General features: G+C 39.1%; 1 protein-coding gene across 2 annotated transcripts in view; it reads right to left on the bottom strand.

Annotated features, from left to right (window-relative positions):
• The window catches only part of LOC133345938 (V-type proton ATPase 116 kDa subunit a 1-like), a 228,083-nt gene that overhangs the window by 101,769 nt on the left and 106,924 nt on the right, over positions 1-19,390 (bottom strand). The window contains exon 17 of one of the 2 annotated variants that reach the window (XM_061557081.1): positions 12,566-13,244. The exons of the other annotated variant lie outside the window; for it this stretch is intronic. Within the exon in view, the coding sequence (XP_061413065.1) occupies positions 12,993-13,244 (252 nt within the window). The 3' untranslated portion in view covers positions 12,566-12,992. Of the gene's footprint in view, positions 1-12,565; positions 13,245-19,390 lie in introns of those variants that run through there. 2 annotated transcript variants of the gene reach the window in all.

Here is a 19,390-nt window from a genome sequence, read left to right as displayed (position 1 = left end):
AATAGCTCGCATTCAGTAGTTTCACTATGAGAACCTTTTTCTAGTATCAATATATAGCGAAAGGGTCCCATAGTTGTGAAATAAGTTATACATGTTATGTATTAATGCACGTAGTGCACTGCACAGGTGCACATTAAAGGACCTATCATATGCCGCTGAAATAATCTATTTGGCAAGCTTTCATTTGAACATGAAGTACTGTAGTATGGAAGTATAGATTTCATGGGAAGTGGTGCCAAGCAGTTATAAGAGAATAACGTTATATTAATTAACTATATAAGTCGTTTGTCCAAACAATTGTATTTTGATGAGGGAAGAGGACAGGGTTATAGTGCAAAATAAGAATTATTAATTACTTAAAGCCCCTTGTAAAGCACTGCTGGATGAAGGCTTCGGGACCATGCCCTGTTATTCATACGCTTGCTGAGCCATAATCTGCCAAGCTGATTATTGTGAGCTTGGTGAATGAGGGGGAGGGGGGGGCAACAACATTGATTTATCACTCGCTATCGATGTTAGGCGTGGCTGGGAATTGAACACAGATTGACAGGTTTTTTCGGTAAAGTCACGTAGGTAAAACATCAAAATTAATAAAAATAAAATAAAATAAAGATCACGACGTTTCGGAGGCAACACAAGTCTCCGTCATCCGGAGACTTGTGTTCGGAGGCAACACAAGTCTCCGGATGACGGAGACTTGTGTTGCCTCTGAAACGTCGTGATCTTTATTTTATTTTATTTTTTATTAATTTTGATGTTTTACCTACGTGACTTTACCGAAAAAACCTAAGAATATGAATCCTTGCAGTCACGAAAGCTTCAAATCTAGAACAGATTGACAGGTTCATTGCGCAATGCGCTTGCCGCTGTACCACCATTCCACTCCGGTGCAGTATCATAAGGAGGTCTTTTTTATACACTGTGTTGGAACATTGGTGAGGCAGATTGGGACGTGATGGGCTTGTTCCATGGGAGAGAAAAGGGTAGCAAATATTTCCCTTTCACGCAGCCCTTGGCGATGATAAATAATACACGGCCCTGATTTCATACGCTCTGAACTTCAGACCATTGCTCAGAACACAACATTACTGCTATACGTTATTCTGCCTTATTAGTGCACGGGTCTTGTTCTTTGTGAATTATAACATGATGTCCTAGTTTATTACTTGAGTTTGGTAAAACATAATATCCTTTTGACCTTTATGACTTGCAATGAATACGTGTGCAGAATGAATATGGCCTATCCTGGAATATACCACTGAGAAACATCAATATTGTTAAAATTGTATACAAATTTATACGAATTATTCCTTGAAGCTAACGGTATTCATACATTGTACAAAAATACATGCAGTACAAAATCGATTTTATTATAGAGCAGCCTCTTTTCTATTATAAAGTCAGTTAAGGGCATGGCTACTTTATTAGCACTGACATCACACAATAAGAGTGTAGATTTTCTGGGATGCACTGTGCAAGGTCCATTTGGTTACATTGGTGGATCTCACGCGCTAACACTTTCAACATTTCATCTCCACAAAACACAAAGTACCCCTTCTTTTTGAATTTTGTGTGGTACACAGGTTGACAACCCCTCTTTAAGTTGCTGTAAATAAATATCCAAGAGCTTATTCTTTGGGTCTTTCGGTATAGTCACGTAGATAGTAGGTTGAAAGAAGATGACTTTACCGACTTTACCGAAAGACCCAAAGAATATGAATTCCTGCAGTCACGAAAGCTTTAAGTCAAGATTTATCTGCTCTTGCAACTATCTTTAAAAAATATGTATTTCTTTTACCAGCATGTCTAAAAAGTAAACACATAATGGCATTTTTTCATATGCATTAGGGGAAATATGGGTCGATACATTGACTTCAGCAATAACATGACCAAGAAGTAAATTCAACTTTGTGATTTTCAAACCTGTAAAATAAACAGCCTTACCCTAAAACAGAAACTACACTTTGTTTTTGGTAAATGTTGCTTTATAGTACAATATCGACACCTAAGGATGATGGGATTTTAATCGTATTTCACCTAACTTAATTAAAAATCTATTGTCAGAATAATTAACTTTTCATTACACATCAACATGTGAATATTTAATGATGGGAATTGTGTTTAAATTATCCCTGTGCCAGCATTAAAGTGTACACATATAAATTTAAATGCATCTGTTAATGGCATAATCATATTTTGTCAGATAAATTAATTTTGCTCAGTAGAGCGGTTTACAATTTTCCAAACTGTTATTAATGTGTGGCTGACGTGGTCAGCATGTCATTAGCATCATGGACAGAATTTCATGCAGTAGTCACTGTAGATTCTGTCTTACTGAATCATTTATTTCTGTTTATCCGCAGAGTTGGCTACATTTTTTACATAGAATACATTGCCCTGGACGTTAGTTGTGTTTATGTCTTCAGTAAGTAGTCTAGTTTCTGTAGAATACATAAATAAACAGTCACGAATAAAACAAGCTATCAAAGTAGGTTCAAATTAAATCAGCACATTAATGACATGAAGTAAGGTTTAACTAACCCTTCAGTTGGTTTTACTCAAGAGCACAAGTATGTATGCAGAACTTCTTTATATATGTACAGTACTCTCGCAGAATATAAAGTATGTTTATCTCTCTCCCAAAACAATTTACCTTCTGCAGCACAGTGCCATGCCATGCATTTGTTTGTGCTCCGGTCAACAGGGAATGCCCTCTATCAAAAGCTAACACATGGATTGTTCAATTTATTTATGATGGTATGGCTTATTTTAAAAAGGGATCGTGGAGCAGTTATTACAGGTTATTTCAGAGCAACGCAGAGATGTAATGTTTGAGGTATATTACACAAGTACTGTATTTCAGTTCCTCCATTTCATTTCTGCTGCGGGGAATTCATATATTTTATATAAACTTTATTTTTGTTACATTAAGAGGAACATAACATCGATGAATTTCTAGCTCATGAACTGTGTTCAGAGGCTGAGAGTTATCTTTGAGAAAAACAACCGAGGGTTAGGGAGTTTGGGTCCTAAATGCACAGGAGAGAAGCTTTAGGTTGTGTGTGGGCTGTTCTTTAAGAATTTTCATTTTTAAAATAGTAGTTAGCACAATGATATGTTATTAGCCGTGTTCTTCACTAATTTTCTTATGGGAAGGGGGGTGGCACTTTTGCCGTGTGAGGGCCGCCACACATTTGACACCATTTGGGGTTGACAGCACGATGATGATGAGGTGTTTTCACGTGTTGCGTATTGTCGGGGACCGCACATCAGGAGCCGCACTAAAGGCCACCAGGGGCCGCCATTGGCCCGTAGGCCTTGCAATTAAGAACACTGGGATAGAGCGAGAGAGGCTGTCAAGTCATAGGCAGTGGAAAAAACAGGAATGTCTTGAGATTGGACGTGAACAGGGCGTTCCAGACTATGGGCAGCAGAGGAGAATGAGCAATTGAGTTCTTTGCCAGAAAGCCTTGGTTGTTGGAGCAGAGAGTGTGTTCAGCAGAGTCGAGTGAGATGAGAGAGAAAAGGTAGGGAGCGTGAGTCCAGGAAGGATTTGAAGCAACGTCCATGGACCCAGAGGTTTTGGCCATGAAACAAGAACGGCTTCCCTCCTCCACGCATGCCGCAATCCACATTGTATGACGTCATTGGACGAAGTGAACAGCAGAGCTTCGTTACGTAGTTGTTTTTTGTATGGTTTCAATGAGGGTTATACAATGATGTCCACAAAAATTGCATCAACAACTCCGTGGGATGTTTTCCATAAACAGACTTCCATAATGTCACGTCCACAAACATTTAGGGAAATTACCTGTGGAGAATTTATACATTTCTCATGTAGCAAAGGTTGCACACCCCTTGATATAGACATTCATTTACTTTAATTTATGTATCAGCTGAACTATGTTACTGAATGTTGAACTTCTTTCACACCGTATGTAGCCAAATGTGCTAATCTGAGGTGTGGGGAACCCTAATGAACCTTAATAGCCTCCACTAAATAAGTAAAATACATGCATTTGCACATATTACAATTGTAGCAATGAAATCTAAATAAATTTGTATGTTATTTTGATATTTTGCCAATTATTGGTGAGGATATATAGAGTTTGGTGAGGATATATAGAGTGCATAGTGGATGACATGATTCTTCTGAATACTATAAATAAAGAACACAAAGTAGTCGGTGCTTTGTCATCATCCATGGTTATAGACAGTTAAGGACATTGTGCGAATGCTGAAACTTGACCCTGGTCACAGTCACACGTGCATCAAGGTGAAGGATGGGTACTGTTAGTACTATCCCAACCTTGATAAAGGTCACGAGAGGCCACATATTTTCCCACAACATCTCACCATATGCCATGGTAGACACTTTGAAGTATGTCTCTTTCATAACCCCATTGTTATCATTAAAAGTGTACTTTAGAAACTTGCAGATAGATGCAAAAGCTAATTAACAATTTTTGATTGTAATCATTCTTTACGAGTTGATGATAAATGATATCAGTACCTTTTGTTTAGCGTGCGCATGAGAAACCTATGACAACTGTATATTTAAGTTTGATTTAAAGCTTTTGTGACTGCAGGGATTCATATAATAAAAATATTAAACAATATTTGTATTATTTTATTGTTTCCCTTCTACGTGACTTTACCGAAAGAACCAGGAATATAACTGTATATTACACAAGTATTTCAGTAAAATAGTCTATTTTAAAATACATTCTTATCTACAATGCTCATCATCCGCAGCCATGATCTATCCACTGTTAGATGAAGACTTCCCCAAGCCATAATCATCCACCTAACACCATCTCCTCTGCGGGTGGCCTCGGCGAGCATATATATTTTAGCTGCCACTTTTCCTGACCACTTACTTTTTTTTACAATCAACACAATGTCTGCAGCTTTTTTATTTGCTCTTCGATCCATATGTTCCTCTTTTTGTCTCTTTGTGCATTTTTCAATCTTTGTTCCATTTTCTTTACCAATGTTTATGTTTGTGATCCATGTAATCAAGATCAAGATGTTGTCATGGCAAAAGCTAATGATTCTGCCACACCTTGCCAACGCTCTCTATCGCCAGATTACACAGCTGTTGCACAGTAGACACGCAATCTCCAAGGTCTGCCCTAACACTATGTCATCGCAGGAAATATATGATTAAAACGTTCTTAACCATTGCGTTCCATAACTAATTTCAGTTTTCTAAAAGCTCTCCGACTTCCCCGAGGTAAAAAAACTGAACAGTTTTATTGTACCAAGCATAGCCCACTGAGTTGTTCACTCTTTTTCAGAGGCGACCTGGCCAACCATGAAAAGCTCATGGTAGTTACTTATCATCCTATGTGGGAATTTATAGCAGTAGCCAAGTAATATAAAAGCATGTTTATAAACGTGTAGAGGAAAACTGGTGGACGCGGAGAAAATCCACGTAAACCACGGAGAGAAGAGAGAAAATGCGAACTCCAAATATACAGACATTGTCAGGGTTGGGGTGGAACCCACGACTTCCTGCATACCAGTTGAGGGAGATAACATCTCGCAACCACGGTATGCATGTGTTTTCCAGTTTAGACCATCCAACACTTTATATATAAAATATTTCAGAGTGAACTGGTTATTCGTGACTTTGTTTTGCTAAATGTATCTGCAGCCCAATGTTTCCGAATTATTTATTAAGTTCTTCAACCATTTGCAGTTGTTCATTTCCATTGGTTGTTCATTTCCCATTATTTATTATTTTATTTTATTTGTTCTCATCTTCTTTGCTCTATGTCCTTTCTCATCCATAATGCTGTGTTGCTCTAATATAAGATCAGAGAAAAGATACCTCGACGATCCCAAGCCTTTGTAGCTGCAGACATTGGTGGAATATCTCCCAACTCTGCAGGATCTCTTACCGCTGCCTATGCAAATTAATGTAAAATATGTTAATGCTCAGCATGACAATGTGATGCTGGATGTCAATACAGAATATAGAATTTCATTAGTGTGCATTCACTGGTCCTTTAATGAAATAAAAAATAAAAACAAGCTAAAATATCTTAATTAGTTAAATATTTACTTTCAATGCCACTGCATTCAATTTGGTTATCAAGTAAAGAGTTAAACATCAATGCAAACCCTTTGGCACATTGTAGTTAAATACAATATTCATATATAGTTCAAAGCACTTATTAGAAAATGTACATCTCTGTTCTACTTTATATAGTTACAGCTAATGAAGCTAAAATCTGTACTGTGTAATTCCAAACTGCTATTTTGATACAATATCGAAGAACCTAAAAATGCAAGCATACATCTGTGGCTCCATGCAGGTATTCATGACTGCCTTTTCATTGGTAGTACATGGGTTTTATCCTGTGCTGCAGACGATGAAAATGAGGGCTTATAATTGGATGGCGCTGGCACGACATCAGTCGACCCACCACAACAGAGGTGTTTAATCTTCATCTCCGCAGGAGGCCCAGAGAGTGCTTCTGAGCACCATCGCGTATGGACATTAACATTTACATCCAAAAAAATGCTTTTTTCTCACAAGCCATGGCCATAAACATTCTCATGGTGTCTCCTGGGTAATTTATACAGACTCACACTATTAGGCAGTGATTTTCCGCAGGTCTAAAGATGCATTGTCAATGGCATACTGACTGCGAGCTAAGAGAAGTGTCGCAGGCATTTTAATGACACCCCACCATGTTGCAATGCAGTGCCGTGGCTGTAATTGAGGAGAAATCAGCTGAAGGACTACTGTCTGCCAGACAGGCGTGTTGCAAACCCACGCTGCATGCTAGCAAAGCCACATGCTGTGTCGCACTGCATCAGTCGCAACAAAGCAAACGACAATTGTTTTTGGTCATCACAGCTTTGTAAAAATGCTTTCCATCTTCACACTGAGGAATGCAGTTGACGTTTATTTCGATGGAGAATAGTTTTTTTCTCTGTTGTCTTTGACCCGATATAATGTTACCACGATAGTAATGCTGTTTAGAAGCATCAAGAGAAACAGTAAATTCCATTTTGCCAGAATGGCTTTTAAACATCTATATCACAGGATGCATTCCACAACAGCGTTTGATTAAGTTAAGTCATGTATGAACTGGTCATATTAATCACTTGAATTAATCATTTATTTTAAACTGATGGTTGCATGGGATTTGATATAGCTAATACTAAGAAACATTATTTACCCTAATGACGAAACAGCGTTCACTGCTAGGTAATGGACCCTGCCAAGTTGCACAACGATGCAACGTAGTCATTTCCATAAATGACTTCGCAATGCAACTAGTATCGTCGTTGAAGTGAGTTTAATTAAATAGCAGACTTACAGGGAAGAAGGTTAACACAGTTGTATACAGGAAGCACTCTTTAGGTCTTTAGAGACTTAACCTTAGCTTGGTGGCCAGCAAGTAAGGTTTGATGCAGAGAAAGTAAGGCGCTTACACTGATCCAATCAGCACAGAGGTAGTGAGGGAGAGTCTGGCTGCCGGCAGGCAAGGCTGCCAGTAGAGATGACATCCCCCCAGAATTCCTCCATAACTTAGGCCCTAGGGGACTCCAATGGCTGGCAAACCTGTACACCAAAACCATGAAAACCGGATGCATCTAAAAAAAAATGGCAGGAGGTGATGGTCATTGCAATACCCAAGCCAACCGACAACCCGGGAAGCGATAGACCAAAATAACTCTTGTTCAAGACCTATAAACTCTTGGAATGTATCATCCTCCAGAGAATCAGCCATCCCGTCGAGTCAGTGATCCCTGAAGAACAAGTGGATACAGCTGCTGTGACCAAATTTTGACACTTGCGATGCACATTGGAGCTGGATTTCAGAAGAAATCCAAGACCAGCGCAACCTTTGTGGACTCGTCATCCGCCTATGACACAATATGGGTTATGCACTTGATGCTGAAGCTTGTAAGGACCATTCCTTGCCTCGAAACAATATGCCTGACATGGATGATGCTGAGCAATAGGCGACTGTCTGTCTATATGGGCAACAAAGCGCGATCACTCCAGTTACTAAAGGTTTCAATACTCGCACCAACACTCTAAATATCTACACAAGCGATATGCTGCCAACCGGATCACACAAATTTGTATATGCAGATGGCCGTACCCTGGCAACGCAAGCAACCACTTTGAGGACATTGAATCCACTTTGAACCAAGATCTAAACACCATGGGAGAATATTTCCATAAATGGAGCCTCAAGTTAAATCCTCACAAAATAACAGTCACTGCATTTCATCATTATCATAGGAGTGCCAACCACACTCTGAAAGTGATCTTCTGCAGCAAAACTTTACGACACGGCCACACTCCAACCTATCTCAGAGTAAAGCTGGACTGTATGCTAACCTCCCACGACCACCTGGAAAAGGTAGACGACAAGACCAAACCAAGGGTCAATCTGTTCCAGAAACTGACAAGCACAAGCTGGGGAGCATCATTACCAGTGCTACGGACACCAACGATAGCCTTTGTATACTCTGTAGTCGAGTACTGTGCACGAGTAGAGACCAGAAGTAGTTACACTCGACTTGTTGATGTCCAACTGAACACTGCAAGTATCAATGAAACCCTCAAGTCGACCCCAACACCCTAGCTGCCCATGCTGTCACACATCTATTGCCCACCCATCTGCCTGCAATGCTGCAACCATCTCAGAAGTCCTGCGAATCGAGGAAAACAGTCACCTTCTCATTCATCAGGAACTTAATAACGTCTCTCGTCATCACGTGAAGTGATACAAGCCCTTTTGGACCCATGATCTTAACGTTAAATAATACAAATTCAACCCGATGAAGCTTGGAAAGCTGAATGGAGTTCAAAATAACTCACAAACACGTCGTGAAAGACCCAACGCAGATGATCCCTGGTTTTGATCTTCCATGCAGCTCATGGTCCACATTAAAACCGCATCCGCACAAAACATGGCAGATGCGGATAACTGATACACAAATGGAGAATTAAAAACTCTCCAATGTGCAACTGTGGTTATCCAGAACAGATCATACAACATATAGCGATGAATGCCCGATCCACAAATATGAAGGAAACATCACAGTGATGCACTCTGCTGCTCCTCACGCGATTGTCTGGCTTGACCACTGGAATGTAAAATGTTAGTTGTTGCTTTGGATTTATATCAGCCATACTAAAGAAGAACACTAATGCAATTACTCTCTTTCTGTAAGGAACCAATACAAAATATAAAGAAGTAATACAACATTTAAGTCTAATTTATAATGAAAAATGGCCACCGTGTATTTAAATGCATGCTGTAAGAAAGTGCCATTAAGATGGCAAGTGGTTTGGAGTTTACATATTAAGCTGCATGTCTAGAGATCTCCCATAAGCACCCAATGGTGACCTTATAATCCACCTTCCACGCACGATCTGTGGATTCCTATCTGTATGAAGTTACGTTTCCAGCCAACCTAAGTTCCCTACATAAAAAAATATATATGTAATCTATAAGCAGGCTTTTTAAAAGCAAGTTATTATTTCTTTCATCCACCACCACCAATCTATAATTGTTTTCAAATTTAATTTCTTGGAATATTTCCACAATTTGAAATAATCGTATCTACTGAAATATACATATTATGGGGTTTTATTGGATTACAAATTATTAGGAAGTTTTACAATTGTATATTTTTTGTAAATCCACGACTAGTAATTGTAGTTTCCAATAAATAACAGCTTTAGCAAACCAGAGCTTAGTTTTTAGATGAGCTTTGTCAGTAAAGATGTATCCACAAAACACTTCAAGGTATGAATGCTCTCATTGCAAAACTAATGCACATATTTAAGCATGTTTTATACGTGTAGATTTTTTGTTGGCTTTACATTGTATTGACATACTTCAAATTGTTCATTGCTCAGTGGATCTGGAGGGGGACAGTCTCCTGAAGTCTGTAAGGTTTAGTTCCGAATGCATAATGCAAGGGGTTGACGGATGACGAGGTAGGTGCTGTCCATACTTATTGTAATTGCATCACACAGCTGTCCAGCTACTCAATAATGCATTTTGAAGTCAAAATTCACAGCAAAATATTTTTAAGTTAAGAATCCCAGGACACAATATCATTGCATATCTAAATTGTATCATTGTAAGAGGAATAAGATCAGCTAACATTTATTGTAAATGTCCAGAAATTCGTTCTAACTTCCTAGATTTTATTCTGACTTCCTGCATCGTGTCCTGAATATGCTTGATGTAGTTTCGAGAGATATGTCACATGTAATTGCAAAATTTGGCTGTCAGAATTGTTGTTCAACTTACTTGTGAGCTGGAACGAAACTAAATGGTGCATTAAACACTTGTACACATGACAATATCATGTATTTCACTATGTCAGGTGGTGGAGGTTTAACACATAGGCTTTCGCGACCCATATCATCCCTAATCCTGTATTTTTGGGTTAAATCGCGTAAACATATATAAAGGAACGAAACAGGAGGATTTCTCCACAAATCTGGCTATTGCCTGATGATGCCGATTGTAATTTCTGTCGAAATATTGTACTCAGATTATAAATGTTGTGGCTCTGCTCTCCAACACACTGGTGTGCTGTACTAGTAACAAATTGGCATGTTCTGTTTATGCGAAAAACCTTACTAATTGGCTGTGTTGGGAGGTGGCGGGTTTAACGACACATTTATATATTTACGCGATCTACCCCAAAAAAACCTGTATTATAGAGGTGACGGAGGGTCTTACAATGCAGATTAGGCCAGATAGTAATAAGGCCAAACATTAACTATGAATTCTAATATTGGCTGAAAAAATCGACATAATATAATTTTAAAGCATAATATTGTATGTACAAAATATGCAACACATTCCTCTATGAATACAGGTCATTGCCAAAAACGTCACTAATTATATATGTTTTATTTTCAAAGCAGTGTGATTGACGAATGTGTTGAGTTTATTTTTGTATTGTGCCTGTGCATCACTGCCAATCCAGCATCATCAAATAATATGTAAAAACATGTTTAATTTATAACAATCACAAGTGTTCCAATTACTGAAATTTCCATTCATTATAATTAATGAATGTATTATAATTATCCTTCTACGACCAAATCTATCGGCACATTTTTAATGCTACCATGGGAATAGCTAGATTAATTCCCAAGACATTGTTTAGACGTCATCTGCACTAAATAAATTTAAAATAATTGACAGCTGAATGTTTTAGACCACAGTCCAAAATTTCTAGCCACAAATATTGCAGTCAACATTATTCTTCTTTAGTGCTGCCTAACGGCGTGTGCGACTTCACGATGATATTGGTCCCGGTCTAGCACGGCGTGTAGAGTTTGTGCTGTTGTTAATTGTAGCCATGTTTTGATGTTACTGAGCCATGTCGTTTTTGGCCGTCCTGGTCGTTTTTTCCCTCGATGTTTCCTTCCAGGATTTGCTTTAATAGCTGGTATTTGTGGTCGTTTGGGGCAATATGGCCTAGGTAGTAACACTTCCTGCTAATGATGGTCTTCAGCAGTTGCCTGTCAGTGCCCATATCTTGCAGAACTTGTGTATTGGTGGTTTTGGCTGTCCATGGGATTTTCAGCATTCTTCGATACAGCCACATCTTGAAAGCTTCGAGCCTTTTTGTTGCTGTTGTTGTCAGGGGCGGTTTCTTCATTAGGGCGATTGGGCGACGCACCACCAATGTCATTCAACCACAGAGTCACGCTAGCCATCACTGTGCCTCTGGATATAGTCCAATCAGCGTCATGTCACGTTCTGTGGAGTACCGCCTCTTTTTGGGCGATTTCACTCCGGCTGAGAATCGCCCCGAGTGGCCCCATAGACTTACATTCAAAGATGTTTTTTTTCGAACGGCGGGCGCTCCAATGCATTCTCTATGGCTTCCGGGAGGGCTCACACTAACGTGCTTACGTCATCATACGTAAGCACGTTTCATCCAACAATATAATTTGTCGCCACCTAGTGGAATCTTTAATAAAAGAAACTTGAGTGGATTGTATTTTATAGTGAGTATAGAAACAAACAAGATGTATTGTAAGAGTCACTTTATTTTTCATTAATATTAAAGAAGTGAAGTTGCCTTTACATGCTTAAGCTGTTAATTTATCCATTGCATGGGTGGACCTTATCCTTATCAATCATCCAGACATTTGCCCCCCCTGAGAGATTTTTCAGGAGCCGCCACTGGTTGTTGTCAGTGTCCACGTCTCTACTCCGTACATATAGAGTTGACAAAATTCCAGGGGGAACTATATACAATGCGTGATAAAATGCGTTGGCTTTGTGCATTTTATTTGGCACAACAATGTTAATGTAATCACAAACTGCATCAAGTTCAATTTACATAGAGGGTCCTGGCATAATAAAATATAATTCTAAAAAAGCAAGAACAAATAAAAAAAACACAAATTATTGCTTTTTTATGGTTGAAATTACTGCAGATGCAGAGATTTTTAAAATTCAGTGGATTAAATTCATAAACAAGGAAAATAACCCTTGTAGCCGATTGCATCACACAACTGAGCACCTCCACTGAGCCAAGAGCAGATTTGTCCTTCAAATCCGACACAAGTTGCCTAGCTACTTACAACAGCTTTGCATCATTACCAGAGACCAACATGGATTTGTGATTGTAATACCAGCACAATTTGTACGTTCATATACCTGTAGAGTCTGAAAGCTGTGCTCTTAATAATCCTGCAACAAATGCCACTCAGGATATGTCCACAGCATTTTCAGCTGCATGTATGAAATAAATGTAACCACAAACAGGAAAGTAACACCGTATATCCATTTCTGACATTAACACAATTACACCATAATCTTATTGTATTTGAATACTGAATACAATTCACACTGTTGCAAGCTACATCAAGAGTTTGATCCCCACTAGATGCTTTTATTCAGTGCAATGTTCTGGTAAGCAATGCTAGGACGTTGGGTGGTGACATCGCTTTGCTGTAATGCATTCACTGCTTATTGATGAGGCTCGCTGTTCAAATCCAGTAGCTGCCCTGTTTTTACTGCGGGTGTATTGAACTCTAAAATATGCGTCGGATGCTTCAGAGGGAACGTTAACGATCCATTGATGTAATTCGGTAGAGTAGGCCATTGTGGGTGGGTTTTATGGTTCAAATTGACCAAATTTGAAACATGACCGCAAGTCATCCCATTGGGATTATACGTAGCAATTATCGTTTTAGACTGCGAAAACTTCTCAGGACCCTCCTGAAAAAGAATAAGGAGACTCGGTGAGGCTTTACTGGTTAAACAATGTTAATGTTAAGAACATTAATATTAGAAAATAAACATATTGATGGAATGGTTTGTGACATAAACTAATGCTGTTTAGGACAAATATTATTCTGCAATGCACAAGATCGCAAACAACAACTTACAAAAATAACATGTCTTTTATATAAATCTTGGCCCATACACAGAAAAAAAATCCAGCTTACAACATAAAAAGCCATAAAGGAAATTAAATTAAGTGACTCAGAAGCCCAGTAATATGGTAGCCCTCAGTTCACTGTCCCTCTGTGCTGCACTGCCCAGGGGCAAACACCACAGATTTGTGCAGCACGGATCGATTGTTACGAATCACAAGGTCACCTTCCAGGCTAGGGACAAATGAATTATTCATGGCGGACCAAGGGAGCGATCACTGGAGCCACATTCCCACGTCCATTGCACTCGGAGGCAGCGTTATGCTGCATGTTGATGTAATTTCTGGGATGCCCAAGCGGTCCATGAACTTGTGAGTAATCTGGCACAACTTAAATTTCTTAGATTTCAGTACAAGAGAGACATCATTGTAGAAATGTAATTGCTTTACAAAATATCTTCTGGGGTTATTTTTTTTCAGAAATACTTTAATTCAAAAGAATGGCAAATAAGCATGAAGGTTTATGAAATGTGCCAAAAATGCATTCTTTATAGATTGATTTTTTAAGTGTTATAATATATTTTTTGTAAAATATGGAATTTGTGTTCATTCCAATAGCAATCAGAATATCGTTTTGTTGAAAAACAACCCACTCAAGCAATGTGCTTGGAAACAATTTCATGATTTCATTTGACATTTAGTTAAGCATGGCATTGAAGGACAATGAGATTCTGATTTTATTTCATGGCAGGAACATCTAACTAGGCAATCAGTCCTGAATTGTATCTGTGTATACCTCCATTTGCACCTGTAGTTATCATAGCCGCTCTGCTCACACATGCACAAGTTACGGATACTTGAGCATAAGAATCGGAGCAGTGCAGAATCAATATTTGCCGAATAAACTTTACACGTAATGTATTTATTTCCAAAAGAAGTTCACTGGAAAAAACAATCAATGTTGATTTATTACACGAAAGGTCCTTTTTAGCCAGTTATCCAGCTAGTTTGCGAGGGAGATCCGTGGTGCATCAACACAGAACAACAACATCAAAGTAATCCGTACAGAGGAACTGACAACAACGGAACGGAACGCGTCAAAGATGGAGGCAAACGTAGTGCTTAAATAACAAACGTTAACAATATTAACAAAATAAACAGGCATATTACACCAAAAACAGGCATATTGCATCAAAACACGAGGATGAGGTAGTGAATGGTTAGAGAGAATGTGCACGAGGCGAAGCGAACAATGCTGAACAAGCATGAAATCTAATAAAAAAAAACTATATATTCAGTAACATAAAATTAAAACATAGAAGAGTGAAATATTAGCAATGCCAGAGTGAATGTAATTTCAGGCACAAATGAAAAGTCCGGTCATTGGCCTGCCCGAGGCAAACCAACAGAGAGTGAGTGGTTCCAAACCCCGGACACTGCGTCACTGAATCAATTGTCAATGTGTATCATGGGGGCAGCCCAATCAATACACCATCCTGGACACAAGCTGCAGCCGGCAGCAATGGAGGTCTGATGTATGGGCAACATGTTGAAGCCTGTACCACTATTAGGCCAATTACGTGTCATGCTGACACCAGCATGTGAACTATTACAGCATATAGGGGTCATTAAGCCACGTAAAAAATGTCACCAGAAGTCGCCATACTTGTTATTTTCAGCCTTTCCCTTCAGACAAGCCTGTCCAATATGTTATAATGAGTTCATGGGCCACGTGTTTGATTTTTTTTTCCCTCAGAGATACAAAGTTGTCTTGTTTCAGTGACGGTATTTTTGTGAACCAAGCCTTTCTGTCTGGCTGTCTGACGATTCGCCTGTCTTTCTTCTGCCAGTCTGTGTGCCTGTCCACATATCATCTGTCGACCACACTACAGTCTTAGGTGTATAGGTGTATCCATAAATTAATAATTCAGAGATAGCCTGCTTTGATGATATGCATTGATATTAATCCAAATATAAATATGTTTCATTCATTACGATGAAGCGTTAATTACTTATTTTGTCTGTGATGAGAGTTACTTTCTGAATACATACATAGTGATGTATGTTAACAATGCATACAGGCGCTGTATTTACACGTACACATTTATATGCAGACACACACTAACGCTCTCTGCATCCACAGTGTAATTTAATGCAGAGAAGCACACTCACAATACGACAATAAGGAACGTGTGTATATATAATTGTACATTTCAATAGTACGCACAAAAACTATAATTTGTATTAAGTTTACAACAGTTATCTGTCTATTGCTGGAGAATGTCACCATTCTCCAAAAACAAAAACCTTTTTTCCCAGTGTGTGTCTGACAAGAAAAACGCTAATGACTCGAGCAATGACTTTTAAGGCCAAAGGACACACGTTCTTCAAGGCTCTAATGGTCCGTTGGTTAACGCATACGGATAAGGTATGAGCCCAGATAACTTATGTTCGGATAGCCGCGGGCGTCATTCGGCAGAACACCGTTCACCGTTCTAGCATTACAGACACAAATACGGTAACCCATGACTATGCGCTTCTGTTTGTCTTTTTTCTGCTGCATGCCGTCAATGGTTTGGAGAGGCCCCTTGCACTGCTTAACGGTAAAGTGGCTGGAGAGAATAATACACAGAGATGTATCCATATTCTTGGTTCTTTTGGTACAGTCACGTAGATATAAAAAAAAGTAAAAAATGTTTTTATTAAAAAATAAATAAAAATTACAAATAAAAGCTAAAAGCCACGACGTTTCGATCACAACACAAGCGGTCTCTCCGCCTGATGAAGACCGCCTGTGTTGCGATGGAAACGTCGTGGTTTTTTGCTTTTATATTTTATTTTATTTTAAATTATGTAAATTAAAAAAATCTATCTACGTGACTTTACCGAAAGAACCAAGAAGATGAATTCCTGCAGTCACGAAAGTTTTAAGTCAAGAGATGTATCCTTTTGCAGCAAAATAATCCACGTGCACCGATGAGAAACCATTGGAGAAATTGTTATGCTCCGTATATTATGTGGTGACACAAACCCGTATTACACTGCAGCTGAGAAGCGTAACCCCTACGTGAAATGGTAATTGCATAAGAAGGAATTGACATTCAGGATCGCAAATTACTGCACAATACAATGGGTGCTGTAGTTATTTGCTCTAACATACAAATATTAACACTAATGCTTCTCCGAAACAAAATAATTCCTTGTGAAAAACGGTTTCACTAAATTTAAAGATGCTGGGCATGTACAAAATAAGGGCATGGCATTTGAATCGGACACGAGCTCAATATTGTCTTGCAGGTCAAGGATATTTTTCAAATGATTATTTTTTTAATTGCCTTCATGTGGCCAGGAAATATTGACTGTGACGGATGAAATCTATATGCCTTCAATAGGTTAGAGGCAGTGTTAATGACAATGCTGATTTTCACCAATACTGCACGTGAAACTAAAATGGGATTCATGGTTTTTAGCCTTACTGTTACAGATGGCTGTTGCATCTATTAGGGAATGACCCCTTTGTCTGGGGACACTATCTTGTGCTGAACACGTGCAGTGGGATGCACGTCGGGTGTCATTCCCGACATGGTGTTACATTTAAAGGAAACGGAGTGGGAAATGTGAATGGTAATACAATACACAAAGCAGCGATGGTCTCATGATAAACATACATGATTAGTTACAGAGGCATGGAATTGGCAGGGCAGGATGGGGAATATAAAACATGGAATTAACAGAAGACAAAATTGATATTTAAAATTAACAGATGTTGTAGAGCCCCTGCATTTGCTTGATATGATCAATGACTAATTTGAAAGATACACACTACATGAACATCATATGTACATACTAAATGTTGTGCATCATTATCTTCGGTAAAGTCACGAACAATCATGGATCAAGGCCTCACCAAGTCGCCACCGTCTCACGATTTCATGATAAAGCTGATGTCTAAAACATTGGCCTGATTCCAAGTATTATTTTACGTGCACTTTTCAGATTTTGTTCCATTTGCTTTGTCAGTGTCCACGTTTCTGATCCATCTGTCATAGAAAGTAACTGGGGCTGCTGGATTTTTATTTATTTGGGCACATCAGTATGTTTCTTTTGATGATTAAATCCAGTTTTCCAAAAGCACTCCAATTTGCTCTTGTCCAGATATATTTGTAATAATTTAACCCCGGTCTACCTTCCACAACTGTCCTTTATATACATACTCTTACTTGTTTCCCAGTTGTGTCTCTCCAAAAGATATCTGGACCGATTTCAACCTTATTTGTTTCATCAGCAGAGTGAGGCTTCTTAGCCATACGCTGCTGCATTCCCAGATGTTGTCAATGGCAAGAACATAGCAAATCTGAGATGGTTAATATTTTATCTATTTGTATATAGGCCTTTATAGTCTCAATTCAGTCTTTGAAAAACATGTTCTGTCACTGAATAACTTGCGATTGGTAGTTCACAAATAGTATAAATAGTTCACAAATAGTAACCTAGTATAAATCGTATATCTTTTAGAGAAAGATGGAAATATAGCACATGATAGAGATAGGTTTTTTGAGAGCTTTGATGACCGTTCCACTGATTTAAATGTATTTTCATATCATACAAAGGCCAAGCATAATGTAATTTGATACAATATAACCCTGGATAGCCAGAATTTGCACTTAACCAGACCTGGTAAGCTAATTAAAGAAAATATCAAAAACGTAAATGAAATGGTAAAAAAACCCCAGTCTAACAATATAATCTTGTAAATGAGATGTTAAATACTTTGGAATATTTTATGTAATTTATAATGCATAATGAAGAGCACTAGAGAATGTATAATATATGTGTAGTGAGTTAAACTGAGTCGCAGACATACTCTTTGGAGGCAACACATTAATTAACACCAACACACGGGGTAACTACCCTTAACAGAATAACAACCTATGGTGGTGACCAGCAGGCTAACCACACTAATTACACCGTAACTAGCTACAACGGACTGGACCACAACTTGGGTCCAGGTCCACGTGTTAGAGACTCTGTAGGATGTAGAACGTAGACGAAGGTTTCTTCAAGATGAACAACAACGCCGGTCCCTCTGGTGGACCCGGCTTATATCCTCTGCGGCGTAGCCGGCTCCGCCCCTGGCCACGACCACCTTCCAGAACCCTCTAACAGGATCTCGACCTGGACCACGTGACCACCCCTAGCCCCCACCTGGGGCCCTTTGTAGACTTAACCGGTCACATGTCCTCTCGGGTCAACCGGAGTGCCATGGCCTATGGTAACCCCACTCCTATGGCCGGCACTTCCACACCCTATCCTGTAGGGCTAGCACTGCACGCCAAGCGTGATGCCATCCAGCGCTATCACTCAGCGCTGACCGAGACCCTCTAGGGCCGGTACTACACCCACATCCTAGAGGTGTCTGCGATGTCAATACACCGCACGCCGTGCCTCTCTACGGCTGGCATTACCCAGTCACATCCCGCGATGTCATTACATATGTGTGACATATGTAATTAAAGTTTACGGTATTAAATGTACAAGCCTTATAAGTGTTAAGAGACAAATTGTAGAATCTGAGTTGGTGGTGGAATATTGTGCAGACTAAGAGGGAGAGAGCTTCAGATGTTACACTTGAATACGTACACACTGCCCTTCACAGTATAAATGAAAGGAATGTTTCTGGACCACATGCTATAACTGTGGACATCATCAAGGAAGAGGAACCATTTGTTGGAAGTGACCAGTGGTTGCATCTACTAAATGTTTACATATAAATACAATTCATCAACATACTGCCCCTCCGATTAGCACGGTTGGCTATGTACGGTGCAAAAGAAGTTCAACATACATTCCTAGGATGAAAACCTGTATTTTTCCTTTCCATTTGCTTATCATCTGCAAACAATTACATTATTTTAAAGTATTTTTTTATAAACACACCAAACCAATGGGAGGATAACCCATGGGATGGCCACACAAGGCTAAATACATA

The sequence above is a fragment of the Lethenteron reissneri genome, chromosome 23 (assembly GCF_015708825.2).
Source record: "Lethenteron reissneri isolate LAM-NWPU_2019-01 chromosome 23, ASM1570882v1, whole genome shotgun sequence".
Classification (NCBI taxonomy): Eukaryota; Metazoa; Chordata; class Hyperoartia; order Petromyzontiformes; family Petromyzontidae; genus Lethenteron; species Lethenteron reissneri.
This window is presented reverse-complemented; position numbering and strand designations above follow the sequence as displayed.